The sequence below is a fragment of the Desarmillaria tabescens genome (genome assembly GCF_030435595.1).
Source record: "Desarmillaria tabescens strain CCBAS 213 chromosome Unknown EV420scaffold_3, whole genome shotgun sequence".
In the NCBI taxonomy this organism is placed as follows: Eukaryota; Fungi; Basidiomycota; class Agaricomycetes; order Agaricales; family Physalacriaceae; genus Desarmillaria; species Desarmillaria tabescens.
This window is the reverse complement of record NW_026848302.1, coordinates 1169791-1188641: the sequence shown is the minus strand read 5'-3', so window position 1 is coordinate 1188641 and position 18851 is coordinate 1169791. Positions and strand designations below refer to the sequence as shown.

Sequence of the window (18851 nt, the reverse complement as noted above, 5' to 3'; positions counted from 1 at the left end):
ATTCCTCGTCTTCTTATCCTTGTCACAAGTCAATCTAGGCACCTATCACTGGGTCTAACAGTATCTTTGGACACAATGTCATCTAATACCTGCTACCCGAGCTTGTGGCCGAGTCCTGGGCACATGAATACGATTAAGTTAAGTACCTTCGGACTCGGATTTAGCTCAGTAAGGTGCCCGAAGCTAGCCCGAGTTGAGGATAACGCGGAAATCTTTGCGAACCTCCACGGAGCTATTCGAACTTACATTACAATGCTCCCTTGGCGTGGAATCTATTTTCCATGCAGTATACCTTCTTTCTTGTATATAAAAGATTACATCTTCAACTATTACTTGTGAAGCTACTGGTTTTACAATGGCATTCCCTCCTGGAATCGCATACTTAACTCGAACCTCTCTACCTCTCCTTTTCCTTGGTATCTTTGCGTACTGGGCCTTAGGAAATGTGCAACGCGTCGTGGACTCTAGTATTGCTCTGTGGATTAGACTTTCAGTTGCTGTGATAACTCCACCCATCGTTTACTTATACCGGAGCTCCTTTGCTACCTTCAAGACCAGAAGGGACGCAGCCGCGAAGGGAGCTATCATGATCCCAGTCGTTCAGGAGGACTGTTTCTCCGTTGTTCGAAACATTCGGTACAACTTCAAGAATGGATACCCTGGTTCGCTGACATCGTTTGCTCGCCGGATACTGCCTAAACCTGTTCCAGGGGAGAGTTTTCACAATTGGAGCAAAGCATATGGGTACACATTCGCTCTTGATCTCTATTCCGAACGTCAGGTGAGTAGACTTCTTACAGGACGCGTTACCTGCCGCTGACGGAAATCTGGTCTGAAGGTCGTGACAATGGAACCGGAACACGTCAAGGTATGTCATCGATGTATTTCTTCTGCCGTCGTTGATTGAATCCACTATCCTAGGCTCTTCTGGCCACCCAATTTCAGGATTTTCAGAAAGGTTAGATTATATTATGTGATTTTAGTACACGATCATTGAAGATTTTAATGAAGGCCCAATCACTATCGCGGCTTTTCGATCCCTCCTAGGAGCTGGAGTCTTTAACTCCGACGGTAAAAAATCCTTTCACTGGGGTCAGGAACCGTGCTAATATTCCTACAGGTGACATGTGGAAGTGCGCCAGTCCGTAACACATTTTCAGCCTCTTTACTGATCTATATGATCAAGATTTCATCGAAACATGTCTCGACCTCTCTTTAATAAAGACAGAATCGGTGATTTCGATAACTTTGAGAGACACGCTGTCAGCACTATCGCTCAAATCAAAACCAGACTAGAGGAAGGCTACCCGGTTGATTTCCAGGTCTGTTTGCCAAGTAACGAAATTTCATCAGCCCCTCACCATCTCATCATCCCAGGATGTCGCTGCTCGTTTCACTTTCGATTCGGCAACGGAGTTTCTCTTTGGGAAGGACGTCGAGTCAATCGCCGCAGGTCTACCTTACCCGGCCGGATCCCCTTTGGCTAATCATCCAAATTTTGTGAACCATCCGTCTAGTCTCTTCGTCAAAGCCTTCTCACGCGGACTGGAACTTATCGCCGGTCGTGTACAAGGTGGTGGTACTTGGCCTCTTCTTGAGCTCTGGAAGGACAGAGTTCAAACTCATCGAGAGGCAGTTGATCGCTTTATCCAGCCAATCTTGGCTGAGGCGCTGGACAGGAAATCGAAGGGTATCAAAGCTGACAAGGATGAAGAAAACATGTCATTACTTGACCTCCTCGTGAGGAGGACCGTTGGTAAATGGCATGTAATCAGATGGGCTCACGCTTATGATTCTATCAGATGCCAAAGTGATCCAAGACGAACTTGTGAACATTCTAGTTGCCGGGAGAGATACCGTGAGCATTATTTTAATCATTGATGTTGCTCTGACTCTGTTCAAAGACTGCTTCTCTCTTGACTTTTGCTGTTTATATGATGTGCGAACATCCGAAAATGGCGCAACGGTTGCGGGCAGAAATTTTGGAAAAGCTCGGTACAAGGCAGCCTACATATGTAGATATCCGCGACATGAGGTACCTCAGGGCATTTCTGAATGGTGTGTCAGCCGTTGCTTTGAGCGTATCCGTGTCTGATGTCCATCATATTGAAGAAACCTTGAGGCTTTATCCGGTGGTGTATGAATTTGTTCTTCTGGCCTTGTAGAGCAACTCAGCTCATCTATAGGCACATCTAGCCCCGTTAATTCCAGGTCAGGATCTTTATGGTGTTATCATGCCTTCATATTATGATTAATATATCCCAGGACGTCCAAGACTGCTACAACTCTCCCTAACAAAGGCCGTGCCCCTTACTTCATTCCCGAAAGGACCAGGTACGTACTATGCACTTGTCAATGGCTTGATGAAGTCTCATAATCAGCGGCAATAGGGTGGCATATTCTGTGTTTTTAATGCACCGGAGGACGGACTTGTGGGGACCAGACGGTACTAAGTCTAGCTTCGCAATTTCTCATACTCATGCGACCCACTTAGCTCTTGAGTTTGATCCCGACCGGTTCCTTGATAGCCGCCTGCATAAGTATCTGACTCCGAATCCCTTTATTTTTGTTCCTTTCAATGCCGGCCCGAGGATTTGCCTTGGTCAACAGGTAACCCATAATGAGATATTCCCATTCGCGGGAAGGCTGAGGTCCATTTTTAATAGTTTGCCTACAACGAATCATCGTATTATCTGATTCGGCTCCTGCAGACGTTTTCGTCCTTTAGTCTTGCAATGGATGCTCAGCCTGCTGAAGGTATCCCTCCCAAGAGCTGGACCAAGATCCCTGGAACGACCAAAGGTCGCGAAAAGATTATGCTTGGGTTCCATTTAACTTTGTATGCCAAGGTATATCTTTTCTAACACTATGGATTTATCACACGCACCTAATGTTCGGTCGTAGGCAGGCTTGTGGGTTAGGATGAAAGAATCCAATGAAAATGTTTAATGTGTCGGTGGTCGTATACTTTGTTGTATGTTCAAAGAAATCAAATGCTCGTGTATTGCTGGTCTCGTCCTCAGGCATCAAAAAGGTAGATAACGTTGCTTGATATCGATTCGAGAGACCCACATTACTCCCCTTTTTTCTTAACATCTTCCGAGTCGGAGGAATTACAGGAAGGTTCAATCTCCTTGGGAGTAATTTCCACCAGACCAGTGCGTGAACAATGAAGCTGTAAACCCCTTGGCCGAAACCTCGCGGGAAGAGTCCATTAATTGATGGTGATCCGGTATGTCTGAATCACCACAAGAGTTGTGTGGACAACATTATCAGCAGCCAACGTCATCGTCTTCAACCATGACCCGGCATTCATTCCTTCGAGCTTCGAAAGCGGGGCTCCTTCAATTGCTACTTCGATTGTATGCAAGTCATGCTGACAGCTGTACGGCTACGTACATGCCTTCGAACCTCCAAGCTGAATGTGGCCTTTCAAGTCATGTACCAAAGGTCACAAGGGAGCAAATAGTGTCATTTTCATGGCGGAAGAAAGACGTTCGCTGAATGCCGAAAGATCATCAAAATAGCCAACCATATGGTTTACTCTGTGGGGTCGAGTTCAGAGTTCAGTGATGCTTTAATCCAGATCAAATTTGCTCATAAGAACCTGGCTTCCCGATAGGATTTTGAGCATGCATGAGTATTTTACTAGCCCGTTCAGGTTCTTTCCAGTTTCTCTGAGGCGCATAGCGATTTTTAGTGATTCGTTCATCAGTGACCCTAGCATATGCACTCCTTGTAAGCGACAGTTTCAAACCGGACGAAATCCTGGGAAAATGGATGGACAATAGATCAAATTCTGACCAAGGCTTTCGGTCATAGCAAGATGAGTCCTTTGATGGAAAAGCCAACACATTCTGCAGTGGTCAAAAGCCTAGGTAGAGATGTTATCTGTGTTTCAATTGTTTCCCTTCCATTCTGACCAGCACTAATCAGTCGCCTGCCAGGAGTGACATTATAAGCGAAGACGGGTAATCGATGAGGCATCACAAGCGCGATTGCCGTGGACGGTAGTCCATTTCCACTTTCCATTGAACCGCTTGTTCTAACATGAAAGCGTCCACGTATTTATCACTATTAAGACCTCATATATTGGTCGTTGGTCTAATTGGAAAAGACTACACAGCTTCACATATTTCACCACCCGTGGGAACTGGATCAACATCGTTTAAAGGAGGTGGCGGTGCGGTAGGAACGTCTTATCTTATCTCGGGTGGATTTTTTTGGCCGGCGGGCTTAGTCAGCGATCATATATGTCTCCCATTACCGTTACGACCATTGGTCTAACGTGTAAGGCATTCCTCAGTTCCGGTCTCTGTGCGGTCACGGTAAATGGCTTGCCTACACTCATTGAGGCCTTGAACAGCTCGCAGAGGGAAAACGGACGTGGCGTTGTAACCGGTAGGTCTAATTCATTGACAGTTATTATCACCGAAATTTGACCATCAGCGTGAAGTTTCCAACCATATATCGACGTGAGGACGGCCTTGCATCAAGAACACCACATATACCTATTACGATTTTTGCAGACTTGATGACCCCGTGACATGGGGGGTACTTCCCGCCAAATACTACCTTCGATCGCGGATGACACGTTGGACGCTTGGTGCTTCCGATATCATGTTTACAAACCCGTAAGTAGGCTTGCATGCCGTGATGAAGTGCTTAGTTCACCTTACCAAGCTAGAATACTCTCGTACTTCTTTACCCATGGACAAGTACTTGAAACTTTCCGCGGCAAGGGAATATTCCAGCGGTCTGTTGATACCGCCATAGAGAAATTGAACAAGGGGGATTGGGTGAGAACCGTGCTTTAGAGAAAACCCGGTATCTAACCTTACCCAGATTCATTTGTACGGGGAGGGGAAAGTAAACCAACCCAGCACATACCAAAAAGACAAGGACGGTTTAGCCATCCTGCCACGCTTTAAATGGGGAGTGTACGTATTCGCGTAATTCACGTCACCTTACAATTTGAACTAATCGAGTCTTCTCTAGCGGCAGAATTATTGGTTCGACCACCGCCGTACCAACGGTTATCCCAATGTGGATCACAGGTTTCGACACGCTCATGCCGGAGGGTCGTCCCTTTCCATACAACTTCATGCCACGGATAGGCGCACGCCTCAGCGTCACATTCGGCGCTCCCATTCCTTCGGATGAAATCAAAAAAAGGATTGAACACCTGAGAAAGACTTCGACCGCCGATTTGGACGTGAACATACGAACAGAGATTACCGCCATTGTACACCAGGCAGTCCAAGCGTTAGGGAGGTCTGTGTCGGGCGTATCACTGGGAGGAACAGCGGACTCGTAGTTTTTGCCGTCACTAAGTATGGGGTATTAGATCCGAGGCGTAGACCCAGATGCTAGATCTAGACTTGCGATGCTATATGCTTCAATGGTAATACACATGTATTGATACGAAACGATGTCATTGCGAATCCTACAGTTTTCCTTGCTCGCTTTCTCCGAAAACTTCTGCGAATGAAGGACCGACCTCTGGGATCATATCCTCCGTGACGACAGCCCGGCCTTGCTTTGCATACGCCCGACGGCTTGCAGTTCGAGTGACCATACTACTGCCGATAGCTGCTAGTAGAGGCATGCGTGATACCGGAAGTTTTCTATCTCTAGGGTCCGAGTGAGGGGGAGATCCAAGAAAGGGTAATCGGGGTTAACATACCCAAATGCTCCATCTTCATAACACTTCGCCCACGCCAACATCGTACCCACAGCGCCACTCAAAATGTCGCCTTGCCCACCACACCTCTTCATCCCACCTTCAATGTCAACTTCCACCGTTTCTTTAGAATTTTCCGTAGTACTGGTTTTGTTGCCGGTCGTATCGACAGATATGATGTCTTTGGCTCCCTTCTGCAACACCGTAACCCCACCAAGCTCACGCGAGACCATCCCTGCCCGTTCCCCCGCAGGGGTCTTCGGATCCACACCGACCTGCTCGCTGAGACGTTTAAATTCAACGACATTGGGAGTGACAACGGCACGATGGTATCCCTTGATCAAAGAGATGTCCTGACCAACCATGAATAGAGCATCTGCATCAAGAACGATAAACATCTCTCGTGAGCGTGCCAAATTCAGCGCCAGTTTTGCATAGTCCATCATGTATGACTCGCGACCGAGCCCAGGGCCGATCACTAGAACATGGAGACGAGAGAGTAGGGACGACAGTTCAGACTTGACGTGCTCCAGTGTCCTTTGTGATTTGATAAGTACACCAAGTTAAATGTACAACAGTGGAGCTCACGAATCTGGGGAAAGTATTGGGTGGACAATCAGATCTGGAGAGTATGATTTGATAGCTCCAGCCGCGGTTGGCGAGCAAATGACATGAGATAAATCGGCGCCCTAGTAAAGATGTAACATAAGATCTATCAGTCATGCAGTGATGGATCATTTCTACGCACAAAGCGCAGCGCTGAGATTGATGCAAAGAAAGGAGCGCCGGTATAGCTACAGGCTGTATGAATCGTCGAAAGTCTTTATCAGAATGGATAAAACTTACTCTAAAGCACCGCCAAGGACACCGACTCGACCTGGAAGAGATGCAATTATTCAGTGATTGATTGGGATGTCAAACAGGCACTATTAACCAGATTGGCCCTTGTGAAGGGTGCCATTAAGAGGCGGTATTAGCTGTTTCAGCTGTTCCAATATTCCACGAGGTACTGGCATCGGTATATAGTACAATACGGGCAGCAATATGGTAGTTACTGAAAACGTTTGATGAATGACGTATGTAGTCACTTGCGTCATAACGACGTCCCGTGAACGGAGTACAGCCTGTCAAGTCTGCGGTACTCCAACCATTACGCGGGGATAAAAGGATAGAACCAACATTACAGGAACTGGTAAAACAATACTCTTACAAATGGGATCATGACATGTAACAGAGAATGGAAGTATGCTTGCGTCGTGATGAAGAATGGATAAGTAGAAGATCGAAAAATAGACCAATAACAAGGTGGGGTCATACGTTTACCGTGTACTATATACTTAACAACAACACCAAAAGCGGTCGCAATAAGAGTGAACGAATGAAGGGAGGAGAGCGAATTAAGAACTTGAACTTGAGTCGGACTCATAATCAGCAAAGTAAGGATGCTTAAGTGCACGTTTCGCTGAACGACAAGAGTCAGTGACGGACCACATCAACGAAATGATGATCCCTACCTGAAATACGCTTAGCCGAATCATAAGCAAGGAGACGCTGATAGATTCAAGAGATGTCAGGCTAAGAATCAAGGAAGAAAATAGACACACTTTAAGCATGTCAATCCCCGCTGGATCCAAATCCGGGACTACCCGAGAGACATCTTGCACACTCCAACGGGGGAATGTAGGCTTATAATCGGGCAAAGCACTCACGCCTGGCCACATGTCCTCGGTCGGTGTTCCCAAAATCCTAATAACATTCACTCGGTCAGCCTGAACACAGCAGTACAAGAGTACGGTTCTCACCGGAATATCTTAAAGATTTGGTCTATTTCAGAATCACCGGGGAAGAGCGGCTGCCCCTGACAGGCCATCTCTGCAAATATGGTTCCGACTGACCACATGTCGACTGCCGTCGAATAGTGGCGGGATCCAAGAAGCACTTCGGGCGCTCGGTACCACAACGTTACGACCTAGAACGTCGAAGGTCCGCATTAGGAACATTCTGGTAGCGCAGATGGAACTAACCTCATGAGTGTAAGTCCTCATGGGTATGCCGAACGCCCGCGCAAGTCCAAAGTCGGCCAGTTTCAGATTATTGTGCTTGTCAATGAGGAGATTTTGCGGTTTCAAGTCGCGATGAAGAATCCGATGAGAGTGACAATAGACCAATCCTGAGTTCAATTGATGCAAGAACCGCTGGGAATGTGATTAGAAGCTGTCATGATGCTACCAGAGGAAAACAGAAACAAGACTTGAATCAAGACGCGTCGCGTCTCTGTCACGTGATCTTAAGAACGCGAAAGAGCCACTTCAGCTGTGATTGGGGCATTGTGGCGCCACAAAGATTATCGTCGGCTGATTGACCATTTATGAACGACATATTGAACGCGGGAGAAACAGCGCTCGAAGCCGGTCAACGGGATACTCCGAAGTACACACGCGCTGAACGCGTCGAAGGCCGATAACCGGCGCGTTGAGAAGGCGACGACAGCAGCAGGGACCGCAGGGAAGAGTATACGACGACATACCTTGGACATTTCCAAGGTGATAGGTGTTTGATTCTTGTTGGCAAGGTCCATGTAGCGCTTGAGATCCACATCTAAGAATTCAAATACGAGGTATAATTTCTGGTCGGCATGAACGATGTCCAGCAGCCTGAGCCGGGTTATAAGCCAGCGAAAATGAACCGAGGTGAGTGGCGCAGCAATATACCTCACGATGTTGTCGTCGTTTAGCTCCTTCAGGAGACTGATTTCACGGATTGCAGTGCTCGGAACGCCCTCGTCTTCTGCTTCGAGCCGTATCTTCTTCAGGGCCACGATAGTGTTGGAACTGGTATCCCGGGCCTTGTATACAACACCGTAGGTGCCTGCAGGCAGAAGATGACGTTCTGCTGGCCACTCCAAGGGTTGACTGACCTTCGCCTAGAGGTAATTTTTGTTAGCTGTAACCCGAAAGGCGCATGTAGGTGGCAGCGACGCACCGACTTTCTCTATCTTCGCATAGCTTCAAGGGCAGCTCATCAGTATAACATCGAGATGGTGCAGTACTGACACACCGTTCCATCTGTCGAGCTGAGCAGCGACGAGGTAAGATCTTGCGATAGTCCTTTGTACGGTGGATGTATGCGTGTTCTGATGCAGCAGTAAATGAATGAACGGCAGAGAAAACAGCAGCCGTGCGATGAGGAGATCAAGGTGAGCGTGGGTCGAAGTCACAAAGTTTGGACTCCTCCCTTTTAGGCCTTGAGTTGATCACGTAATTCAGCGTCTCATCATTGCTCACCGTCATAACAATCAATTGTTTCCACTTTACAAGGCTGGCCGGGTAGGGACCGCAAGGTTACCGCGATCAAAGCAAGCCAGCGGAGTTGCCACACATTTACACCAAGATGGTCTGTCTATCTCACGAAATGTGGCTACAAGGACATACATTACACACATTACCATACAAAATACTTCCAATGCTGGCTTCGTGGGGCCGTATTCTTAGCCCCGCGACGTGAGTGGTGTTTCATTTCATCCGGGCCTTGGCCAAGTAAAGCCTTGGTCGTCATGCCTTCTAGCACGCGTCATATCGATATACTGCCCGGGCCACGGATCGTCACCTACAAACAAGCTTGGAGTAAGAGTTCTGCTGTGGCATTTCCTGGTCAAGACTTACTTTGATCGATAATATTCACGTCTGTATCGTCATCTTCGTCGTCATCTTCATTGGGGTCCCAGCGGTCTTGCAGGGCCGCATTTGGGTTGCGCTGTCGGTCAAGTTCGAGATCTTTCATCAATCGATTCATCGAATCGTCTTTGGCAGCTTGAAGTTTCTGTTCCCGAGCAGCCCTTGCGCGCTCCAGTTCCGGTAGATACTCCCTTTGTGCAAGTACCATCAGCAATGAGATCTAGGGGCAACATTTGCCTTACTCTTCATATTCCTTCCGAGACGCCTCTACTGCATCAAAAAATTCTTTGATGCCCTGCCCAGTCACACTAGAAACGCCAATTGCCTAACAGCTGTATGAGTTTATCGTAGATGAGTTTAACACAAGTAACTCACTTTAAGATTCCTATAGAACTCATCTAGTACAAGACTCATGCTGTTCATGAGGCTATTCATGTACGTTGGCTCGCCTTCAGAATCTCGGGCTCCACCATGAGTTGCTAAAGCCTCTTGGAAGGCCTCAAAATCATGCATCCAATTGATCGCAAAGTCGTGCGGTTCGACATCAATCTTGTTGAACACCAGGATGAATGGAAGTTTGGTCTTGTACAAGATGCTATACGAAAGGTGAGCGCGCGATGTTAACACAAGGTAGAACAAGTTGACCTGCAGGCATAGAGCATATTAGACATGAACGTGGCGGGAGCCGTTGTCCGAGGAGTATCGATAATATATGCGACGACTGTGGGTAATGAAGACGCCACAGCATCAGTAATTATGGCGCCAGAGGCAGACCACGTAAAGATCTCAATTTGCCCTGGAGTATCAAGAATAACATAGCTGCCGCACAATCAACAATCAAGAACCACGAGTGCAAGGGAAAAGATATGCATACTCAACGGTCTCTGCTCTCTTTTCAACGAGCTCCAGCACCTGATCAAACTTTGTCGTAAAAAGATTGAGCGCGGTCAAGATGCCTCCATTGGGGCCCAAGTTGTACCTCGTACAGACCGTTTCAACCGGATGCGAGGGTAGAGTCAGTCATATACACACTGCTTCATGACTTCTTGATAGTTCACGGTATCCCGGATGTCAATGTTGGCTTCGAACGGCACATGGGTCACAGCAGGGTCGAGATTGAGGATATATGGCGGCGACGGAGGATCTTGCGAATGTAGATACGAATTTATTCGCTGGACAAAAGTCGACTTGCCTGCACCAGCCATGCCAATGGTAATGATGGCGACTGGCTTTTTCTTTGGAGGCACATCGGTCGTCGAGCTCGCCATTTTTGGATGGTCTGGAGGGAGATTCAGACAGAGAAGGAAAATGGACGTTTGTACACGTGATCGATGATAGATGACGAGTCATCGGCACGTGCACAATCAAAAAGTTGTCACCAATGTCAGCATGCCGGCATCGAGAAACTCACGAGTGGCAACCGGTACCGCCGTCCGGGAAGCCTCTAAGAAAATCTCGAGAAGCTGATAAATGTAGTTTCTGTGGTTTCATGATGCTGGGAGTGAAAAAGGCGAACATATCGGCATTTCTTGCCGCTTGGATCTAGGGCTCTCGACAACCAGAAGCACCGCCACCGCTGCCGACGGGGCCGGCTACACAGCCCCTGGTACTTTCACGTCATTTGTGCTGATACAATGTTACATCCAACTGCTCTCCGGCCTGGGTTCGCAGAGTTTTCAGCTTAATACTGATATGATCTTTCGGCGCCGGGTCTGTCAGCTTCCAGAAAATTTTTTCTCTTATATTAGTAGTAGAAGATGCTACGAACGCCCAACTACTTGACATGCAACGATACCACAGTATCAACCTTGACCTTGTCTATAGTACGCGAAAGCGACGCGTACAGAGAGCGTGTGACCTCTGTCGACGGAAGAAAAGTAAGTCTCCTTCCTCGGTGAATCACGTGGCTGGCCCTGACGGACGATTTGAGCTCGGTGTAGGTTGCATCTTACCAGGACTCGGCAGACTAACCTATGTATGCACTGAATGATCATAGGTGATGGAAACCGACTGCTAGGAAAGAAGTGCTCCAATTGTATTGCCGCCAACTTGGCATGCACGTATCTCGATGTTAATAATGTGATTATCATCCTGTGTTTTCTGTATAGTTGTAGTTCTGATTATTCTGGCAGCGAATCCCATCTCAACGGTCCGTGAACTTCATCTTTTCTTGTCCAAACATTTCGTCTCACTTTTGGGTATATAGTTACGTCGAAAGCCTTGAGATGAAAGTCAATGAAATGGAACAGTTACTGCGCAAGGTAAGAATGTTGTCTTGTCTTTTCCATTTAACCCTCTGACACTCGAAGTGTTCTAAAGATGCTCCCTCCCGATGCGGACCTGACTGAGCAACTAGAAAAAGAGCCTGCTACATTGCCTGCTTCTGACGAGGCTAATGGCTTGATACCTAACCTCATGCGATCTCTTGGCAGGGACATCACCAACGAGAAAGGACGCTTCGTTTCCGAGGATGATTATGATGACGTACTGGAAACTAATCTTCGGCGATTTCAGAACTATACTCATGGCAGATTCTTTGGCAAGTCCAGCCACGCACAGTTAATACAGACAGCACTCGACCTTAAGTGTGGACGCCCTTCATGTTTGTGCGATCCATCGAAGATTCCTCTGAGAAGACCCGAGTTCTGGGAGCCGCTCTGGCATACTCCCGGTCGTCTTTCACAGGTCCAAGTTAATGTGGAATACAGCTTCCCGGACAACGATCTACTGTGGTCGTTGATTGGCCTATATTTTACGGAAAGCAATATCTTCCTTCCTATTTTGCATCGACCAAGTTTTGAACGGTTGGTCTCAGAGTCGACGCATGTCAGTGACCCGGTTTTTGCTAGAGTGCTGTTGGCTGTTTGCGCTCTAGGTTCAAGATATTCGACTGATCCACGCGTCTTGATCGATAATGATCCATCTTCCAATGGGTGGAAGTGGATGCAACAGATCTTTGAGTGTCGCAGGGAAATTCCGTTCTTGAGCTCGCCTCTACTATACGACTGTCAATCGACGTGCGTAAGCCCGACTTGGTCTTCCTATATATAAAGACTGACGTGTCTATAGCTCAGTGCAGCATTCATGAGTGGTTTTGTACCTCAGACCGCCTGGACTATGGCCGGCATTGGTCTCCGTGTGGCACAAGAGGCAGGAGCTCATCGAAAGAAGGCGCATGATGGTCTCAATAGCGCAGAAGCAGAATCCTGGAGACGAGTATTTTGGTAAATCTTTTCTTCTGCGCTAACGGTGTGACTGACTTGCTGGATTCACATTCCAGGTGTCTCTTATGTATAGATAGGGACCTCAGCTCTGCGCTGGGCCGTCCATGTGCGATTAACGATGAAGAGTATGCTCAAAATAGTCAAAATTGATTGAACACAGTCTCACAAGTTTCATAGCATTGATGCTGACTTGCCTGCCGATTGTGACGATGAATATTGGGATCACATATATCCAGAGCAAGCTTTCAAGCAACCCGAGGGGAAACCTTCACTCATATCTTATTTTAATTGTCAAATAAGACTGACAAGGCTTCTGATGATCTGCTTGCGCACTATCGTATGTGGATCATAGTTAATCAGGTTATATTGACGCTCACTGCCTCTAGTACTGCACGGCCAAGCCGAAGGCTATGTTCGGTTTGGTGGAAAAGAATTGGGAAGAACAAATTGTCGTAGAGTTGGACTCTGCGCTCAATGTATGGATTGACTCGTTGCCAGATCACTGTTCGTTTTGTCTGTTTGATCCAACTAGTCACTAACGCTACGTACCCTAGTGCGATGGGACCCCAATCGTGAGAACCTCGTACACTGCAAACAATCTGCAACATTACTAGGAGCCTATTATAATCTGCAAATCCTAATCCACAGGCCGTTTATTGCCGCTCATCGCCACTCATCGAAGTGGCCATTCCCCTCCCTCGCAATATGCACCAATGCTGCTCGTTCATGTGCTCATATCGTGGATATCCAGTATCGACGCGGGGGCAAGTTCCCACTCTCTGGTGTGAGCCTAATTCACTTACAAGCTTGTTCAATCTGCTGATTTTCTACGCAGTTTCTAGCATTCAGTGCCGCAGTTGTTCTGTTGTTCAATATCTGGGAAGGGCAGCAGTCTGGCCTTTCGGCTGACGTTAAGAAAGAGATGGAAGATGTCTATAAATGTATGAGAGTCCTTCGGGACTTGGAATCAAGGTATGCTGCTTAAAACAGAAAAGTAATCGAGTAATTGAATGACCGACAGGTGGCGATTTGCTGGTGTATTATGGTAGGCTCCCGCTTCTCAGGACTTGGGTTTTTATCGATCACCCGTTCATTAGGGATATTCTTTTTCAGTTGACGACAGCTGGAGATCTACCACCGCCCAGCCCTGTCTCAAGTAAAAGAGATTCTGACTGTCCGTTTGATCCTAATGAATGCGGAATGTCCGGCGTTCGAAGGGACTCTTATGCTGCCGAAAATTCCTATGGTGAATCGAACTATCCTTCCGCCAGCGAGCCTATGGATACGTATGCACCAGGACCCTCTGAATCCCCCTCCTCCGAGCGGCGCACAACATCCATCTCTCAGCCAACAAACGACCCTCAATGCGATTGTCAATCGACGTCCGCATACTCTCAGTGGCCACAGTCTCAGGCTTCCTCCCTTCCTATGAACAGTGACTCATCGGAACGAGTGTATCCCCATGACCAAGCCACTTTCTCTCACAATGTTCCCGAACAACACCCTCAGATATACGACTATTACCAGCCTTCCTCCAGTCATCCAAGACAAGAGCATGATCCAGGGTACATGTTATATTACCCTTATGATAGCGACTCGCACGCGACCAGGTCACAGCCGTCTGGAGGAAGTAGCGATGACAGAAATTACGACAGAATGAGAACCATGTGGAACAGCATCCCGGGAACGATGGAGTGTGTTCTCCCCTTCCATAATTTGTTTGCTCTGCTGATTGTACCTAGATCAGGTGACTGGGGCAACTACCACAACAATGTGAACGAATCGTCCTGGTCGACTCAGTGAAGGGTTTTAAATGGTCACAACTTTGTAACAACACCTCTTACCTACCTACTTAGCCGCAACGTACTGATTCAGCCTATAATAATTAATATAATGTCATATCTTCTGTTTGTTGAAATCTTGTCTTCAAGTCTAAGTTGCAAGCACTGCCCTATAAATAAAGGAAAGCAGAATGCGGACGTCTCCTGGAAACTCATCTGGAACGTTGATACCCCAATATCGTCTAAGTCGCCTGAAATTCACAGCAAGTAAGCAAATACATAGTTTACGAAAGTCCTCATCTATGGTAGAAAAACGTCTACAGAAGAATACCTCCGAACAACCCCAGCTAAAACATTATCCACGTCAGACAAACTCGTTTCCTTTCTGGATACTTCGAGGTAAACATCTCCATCCGTATCTCGATTCAGCGCACGCTGAGCGATATGCCAGTGCTGCGGATTCATGCCTCGAGAAAAGACTTCTTGGACATCGGGGTCGCTACACGTTATCAGTAAAAATGGGCAGAATTTCAGAATCGGTAGTATCGCACCTTTCTAGCAGGTGTTGCGCGATATAGAACTGCTCTGGCTTGGCTGCGAACTTGTCGTTGGACATAGTGAATTGGGCCCTGGAAACAAGATGTCGATCCTTTGGCTGTAGAATCTTAGTAGCTGACGGTAACGTTTCCGTGCTACTGCTGAATGTAGATAAATATCAGTTCGAGTGTCACAAAATTTCTTTGGTTTTTGGTGAGTACCTGGTTAATGCGTTATCGTCGAGGATTCCCTTTACTTCCATGCATAGTTGATGGACCTTTGCAGCAAGACTCAGATCGTAGTCAGCGTCTTCAAGCCCAGCCACTGCAACAAGGACAGGATGTTGCTAAATTCCATTTAGTGATATATACTCAAAATATGTCAAGACTTACTGTCATGTATACTACTTTGCTCCGTCTTGTATTGAGACCATCAGGCGGGTCCGAGAGGTATACCGTAAGGTTAGAGAGCTCTGGCGGAGGCTCTAGGCTTGGTGAAGAAATGCTCCCTTCCTTCGAAGAAGTTGAGGAACCATCATCACGAGACGATGTAGAACTCTCCACAGAATTGTCATGCGAGCCCTGTGAAACAGCTTTTTCGTCCGCAGATAACGACATATTCAATGATCCTGGCGATGAGCTCTGAGAAGTCCCAGCCGAAGTCTCGGATTCACCACTCTCGTCACCATGAGAAGATTTCACCGCGGCATCGCCATTCATTGGCTTGGTACTGTGAACAGAAATCACATCTGAATGAATAGCATCGTCCAACGCGCTCTTGTCGATTTCAACATTTTCAACCTCCCCTCCGTCCTTGGGTGTAGGAGGGTTGACCTCTGCCGTTGGTATTTCTGGCCGCTTTGCAGATCCCTTAAATGTGAGGTACCCAGGCCAACCCCACTTTCGAACATCCATATTCATATTCAGGTTCCCCGTGGGCATGCCGAGGAATGAGGACGACCGTGTGTCTGCTTCTGGGTCAGGCGGCCGCTTCTTTACAGGGGAATCCGGTGGTAACTGCGGTGAAGGTGGGGGAGGGGGAGGTATTAGGCACATTAGGTGTTCTGGAAAGGAGGAAGGGTAACGGGCTTTGACAAAAGACGCGGATGGTATCACATGGGAGGGGGTAACTATTATCGACGAGGCTGTAGTGGGTATCAGGGATGCGAAATCGTCTAAGAGGGGTACCAGGGAGCGGTATTGGGGATGTAATGGTATGCCTACGACTATACGTCATTTACAATGATGGACGTGAATATTACCGTACGTACCAAGGTGGTCTCCGAATCCACGGTCGCAATCCAAATTCCAGGCCCATGCCCATGGGGTAAAGAATCTTTCTAGTTGCAGTTCTAATGCTTGCTGTCCAAGTGCTGAAAGGATACTCGTCAATGAACCGTGTGTAAGCTGCTCTCAGTACAATGAATATCGTTCAGCTACCAATGACTAGTCAACCGCCTACCTTGAATTGCTCGTATCCACGACAAATATCCGTTCTCAGAGATATGTCATCAACAGATGAGTCTTGGTAGTCACAGACTAAAGCCACGTCCTTGCTGGTGGTACCTGTCTTGGCTTTCTGCTTGCCCTTGCTTCGTCCAACGGTGGGTGTACGAATGGTCTTTGCCAGCTCGACGCACTATGCCACCCTACTGAATTAATATGACCGCAAACGCAGGCAAGAAACGGCACCTACTGCGGTTATCCAAAAGTCGGGCTCCGGAGACACCATGACCATGCGCCTGCCTTGGGAATGTATATTGTTACAGGCATCGTCTGGGTTGAACATACTATACAACGTTAAGGATTTCGCACTGACTGTCGGCAGCATATACTCACTCTGAGAAGTTCACCAAGGCTTTAGCTAATCCGACCTGTCTGAGCATCCTGTCGCGAGAGACGGCCCGTTCCTTCGATGTGTAGAACAAAATATGCGCTTGTTCCTCCGCATCTTCATCATCTGTAGGCAAGTTATCTGCTGGTCGTAGTGTCGGATTGTATATTGTCAAGTACAGAAGATTTGGTGGCGATCTGCTGTCCATACGACGTGGGGAGAGGAATAATGGCGGAATTCCCAAAAAGGACAGCGATGAGGATGTAGCACAGCCACGTCAAGATTGTCTAAGCGTTGAGTGGTGATTATCAAACGTCCTGCTAAATAACTACGTAGATAATAATATTGCTACTGTACTTTTATAGGTATGCTCTTGCGCTCCTGCGACCCATCTAAAATGGCTGTTAGAACGTTGCCTAGCAGGAGAAAAAAAAACATACCTCGACTACCTTCCACCCGCCAGTGAGCTCGTTAGTCAACTCGTCCTCTAATCGCGTGATGGCAGCAATGTATGTGCATTGTTCCACCCGATCTTCTGCACCAACCACAATTTCTCGCGTCTTCGCATTCCGGAAGAGAAGCACTTCTTGCGTGTTAAACTGTATCACGAAGATGGGAATGTTATTCTCCAGGATCTTGCCGGCAGAAACCTATGATTTGAGTGTTAGAAGGACGAACACGACAGAAAGCATGCATGACGAACATCAACTTGTCGGATATCAAGGACTTTGCTGTCGCTGATGAGTCCTTGCCGTAAGTACTGCTCCATTGTTGCCCATAGAACATTATATGTCTAGAAGGAACTTTCAATTTCCTTTAGCAGCTCGATTCAATAGAGACTCACGGCTTCCCCACACCATGCCTTCAATGCTTCCTGATCAGCAGATAGATACGCGTCCACAACTTCCGGTACAATGTATTCCCTCAGCTCGCGTTCAAAGCCCTCCCTGTTGAATGTTGGATCCATCGCCTTCATCAACCGCATGACCTGAGCCGTCTCGTTCTCATCAAACCACGAACCGACCGTCTGCGTCACCGACCGGATCGACGAGATGACAGGATTTTCTGTTTCTTCATACGAGTTCCGCAAGGACACAAAGGTCCGCAGGATGGGGTTTGTCTCTTTTAGCCGGTTCCATTTTTCTTGGCGGGGCGAGTCCTTGTGTAGAACAACAGACGAGCCAGCTCTGGAAACGGAATCAGTAAGATGGACCACGAATGAAGAGAGCTTACGAACTCAGGATTAGCAGCTGTTCGTTTGGATGCCGGTCCTAAGCCGCTATCTTTCCCGGCTTTGATTAGCCGTCGCTGTCGACGAAGACGGCGCGCCTCCTTCTCCTCAAAACCGGCGTGTTTCGCACTACCGCTATCGTCGAGCGCGTCAATCAATGTTTCGGAAAGAGATTGATAGGCAGCTGTATTCCGGATGGGCTCGGTAGACTTTTTTATCGTTTCGGAGACGGCGCCCGTTGCTCGAGATATCTGGTTGACTTGAGTGGCAACTTCAAAGCTGGAGGTAGGTACGTACCGCCCGGACGATCTCGCTTTCTTCCATGCTCTTCAGGGCTTCCCCTACAGCGTCTCCGACTTTGACACCGGTCTTCTTCAGCTCTTCGGCGGCTGCGCGCAACCGTGGATTTTCTTTGATGCTTGAGGTGAGCTACAAAATGATAGTATTAGCGACCTCTTACAAAACGCATGATTTAGAGACGTACTCTGGCTCTCTCATATGCTGCCCGGGCCTTTTTCATGGCTTCTGAATCCTGGAACTTGTCAACATCACCCTGTAGAAGTTTGACATTGTCCTGAAGTTCCCTGTTCTTCCGTAGCTCATCCTTCAGAACATCGACGAAAGTCTGGAATGGAGATTTTGGTGGTTCATTTAGTTGTCTCGAAGAAGCGTGAAAGTTCGCTCTTGGTGCGCCAAGGATAGGTGGTGGTATCCGGGAAGGAAAATTCCTCAAATAATGGTGAGAGAGAACTGCACGGCTGCGCAGAGATGAGCGAAGGACGAGACTCTGTAGATGTCGAGGTAGCATGAACGACAAGTCAAGACGACAAGAACGGCTTAGAGCTCGCGTAAGTTCTCCGAATCCGATCGCCAAAAAATTTGCCACGT

At 47.6% G+C, this 18851-nt stretch overlaps 8 protein-coding genes across 8 annotated transcripts; 3 read left to right on the top strand and 5 right to left on the bottom strand.

Moving 5' to 3' along the window:
- Nucleotides 1-146: 146 nt before the first annotated feature.
- Nucleotides 147-3097, top strand: EV420DRAFT_1743626 (cytochrome P450). The gene is made up of 15 exons (XM_060480080.1): nucleotides 147-662; nucleotides 711-781; nucleotides 839-868; nucleotides 922-958; nucleotides 1012-1071; nucleotides 1121-1133; nucleotides 1187-1322; nucleotides 1378-1756; nucleotides 1803-1858; nucleotides 1905-2137; nucleotides 2197-2211; nucleotides 2266-2334; nucleotides 2391-2610; nucleotides 2667-2849; nucleotides 2905-3097. Exons 1-15 carry the CDS (start codon nucleotides 356-358, stop codon nucleotides 2947-2949), a joined length of 1854 nt encoding a protein of 617 aa, XP_060337703.1. The 5' UTR covers nucleotides 147-355; the 3' UTR covers nucleotides 2950-3097.
- Nucleotides 3098-4218: 1121 nt separating this feature from the next.
- EV420DRAFT_665824 (acyltransferase-domain-containing protein) lies at nucleotides 4219-5456 on the top strand. The gene is made up of 6 exons (XM_060482991.1): nucleotides 4219-4401; nucleotides 4457-4475; nucleotides 4530-4634; nucleotides 4688-4799; nucleotides 4846-4940; nucleotides 4999-5456. The coding sequence occupies exons 1-6, from the start codon at nucleotides 4254-4256 to the stop codon at nucleotides 5315-5317; spliced, it is 798 nt and encodes a 265-aa protein (XP_060337702.1). The 5' UTR covers nucleotides 4219-4253; the 3' UTR covers nucleotides 5318-5456.
- EV420DRAFT_1636140 (Ribokinase-like protein) lies at nucleotides 5447-6699 on the bottom strand (the record flags this gene model as incomplete). Its single annotated transcript, XM_060476551.1, has 6 exons — nucleotides 5447-5633; nucleotides 5687-6220; nucleotides 6272-6372; nucleotides 6432-6477; nucleotides 6530-6560; nucleotides 6618-6699. 6 exons carry the CDS (start codon nucleotides 6697-6699, stop codon nucleotides 5447-5449), a joined length of 981 nt encoding a protein of 326 aa, XP_060337701.1.
- A 231-nt stretch (nucleotides 6700-6930) lies between these two features.
- On the bottom strand, nucleotides 6931-8999 carry EV420DRAFT_665777 (kinase-like domain-containing protein). Its single transcript, XM_060482990.1, has 11 exons — nucleotides 8968-8999; nucleotides 8741-8917; nucleotides 8666-8688; nucleotides 8601-8606; nucleotides 8395-8551; nucleotides 8211-8337; nucleotides 7708-7878; nucleotides 7486-7652; nucleotides 7288-7429; nucleotides 7198-7234; nucleotides 6931-7145 (listed from the first exon to the last, which is right to left on the bottom strand). Exons 2-11 carry the CDS (start codon nucleotides 8746-8748, stop codon nucleotides 7081-7083), a joined length of 903 nt encoding a protein of 300 aa, XP_060337700.1. The 5' UTR covers nucleotides 8749-8917; nucleotides 8968-8999; the 3' UTR covers nucleotides 6931-7080.
- Nucleotides 9000-9200: 201 nt separating this feature from the next.
- On the bottom strand, nucleotides 9201-10625 carry EV420DRAFT_1617251 (XPA-binding protein 1; the record flags this gene model as incomplete). Its single annotated transcript, XM_060475215.1, has 7 exons — nucleotides 9201-9289; nucleotides 9346-9548; nucleotides 9600-9682; nucleotides 9733-9952; nucleotides 10003-10176; nucleotides 10232-10336; nucleotides 10390-10625. The coding sequence occupies 7 exons, from the start codon at nucleotides 10623-10625 to the stop codon at nucleotides 9201-9203; spliced, it is 1110 nt and encodes a 369-aa protein (XP_060337699.1).
- A 718-nt stretch (nucleotides 10626-11343) lies between these two features.
- On the top strand, nucleotides 11344-14499 carry EV420DRAFT_1699676 (fungal-specific transcription factor domain-containing protein; the record flags this gene model as incomplete). The annotated part of the gene is made up of 13 exons (XM_060479480.1): nucleotides 11344-11436; nucleotides 11490-11506; nucleotides 11564-11618; nucleotides 11677-12378; nucleotides 12427-12581; nucleotides 12638-12706; nucleotides 12759-12918; nucleotides 12968-13085; nucleotides 13136-13365; nucleotides 13417-13553; nucleotides 13603-13626; nucleotides 13679-14275; nucleotides 14324-14499. 13 exons carry the CDS (start codon nucleotides 11344-11346, stop codon nucleotides 14382-14384), a joined length of 2418 nt encoding a protein of 805 aa, XP_060337698.1. The 3' UTR covers nucleotides 14385-14499.
- Nucleotides 14500-14592: 93 nt separating this feature from the next.
- On the bottom strand, nucleotides 14593-16984 carry EV420DRAFT_1507205 (uncharacterized protein). The gene is made up of 8 exons (XM_060471358.1): nucleotides 16738-16984; nucleotides 16595-16688; nucleotides 16361-16537; nucleotides 16170-16305; nucleotides 15292-16118; nucleotides 15121-15245; nucleotides 14914-15060; nucleotides 14593-14861 (listed from the first exon to the last, which is right to left on the bottom strand). Exons 1-8 carry the CDS (start codon nucleotides 16938-16940, stop codon nucleotides 14663-14665), a joined length of 1908 nt encoding a protein of 635 aa, XP_060337697.1. The 5' UTR covers nucleotides 16941-16984; the 3' UTR covers nucleotides 14593-14662.
- On the bottom strand, nucleotides 16985-18850 carry EV420DRAFT_1300352 (import inner membrane translocase subunit tim44). The gene is made up of 7 exons (XM_060468382.1): nucleotides 18448-18850; nucleotides 18261-18392; nucleotides 17970-18214; nucleotides 17577-17919; nucleotides 17436-17525; nucleotides 17173-17382; nucleotides 16985-17124 (listed from the first exon to the last, which is right to left on the bottom strand). The coding sequence occupies exons 1-7, from the start codon at nucleotides 18769-18771 to the stop codon at nucleotides 17092-17094; spliced, it is 1377 nt and encodes a 458-aa protein (XP_060337696.1). The 5' UTR covers nucleotides 18772-18850; the 3' UTR covers nucleotides 16985-17091.
- Between the last annotated feature and the right edge of the window lies 1 nt (nucleotide 18851).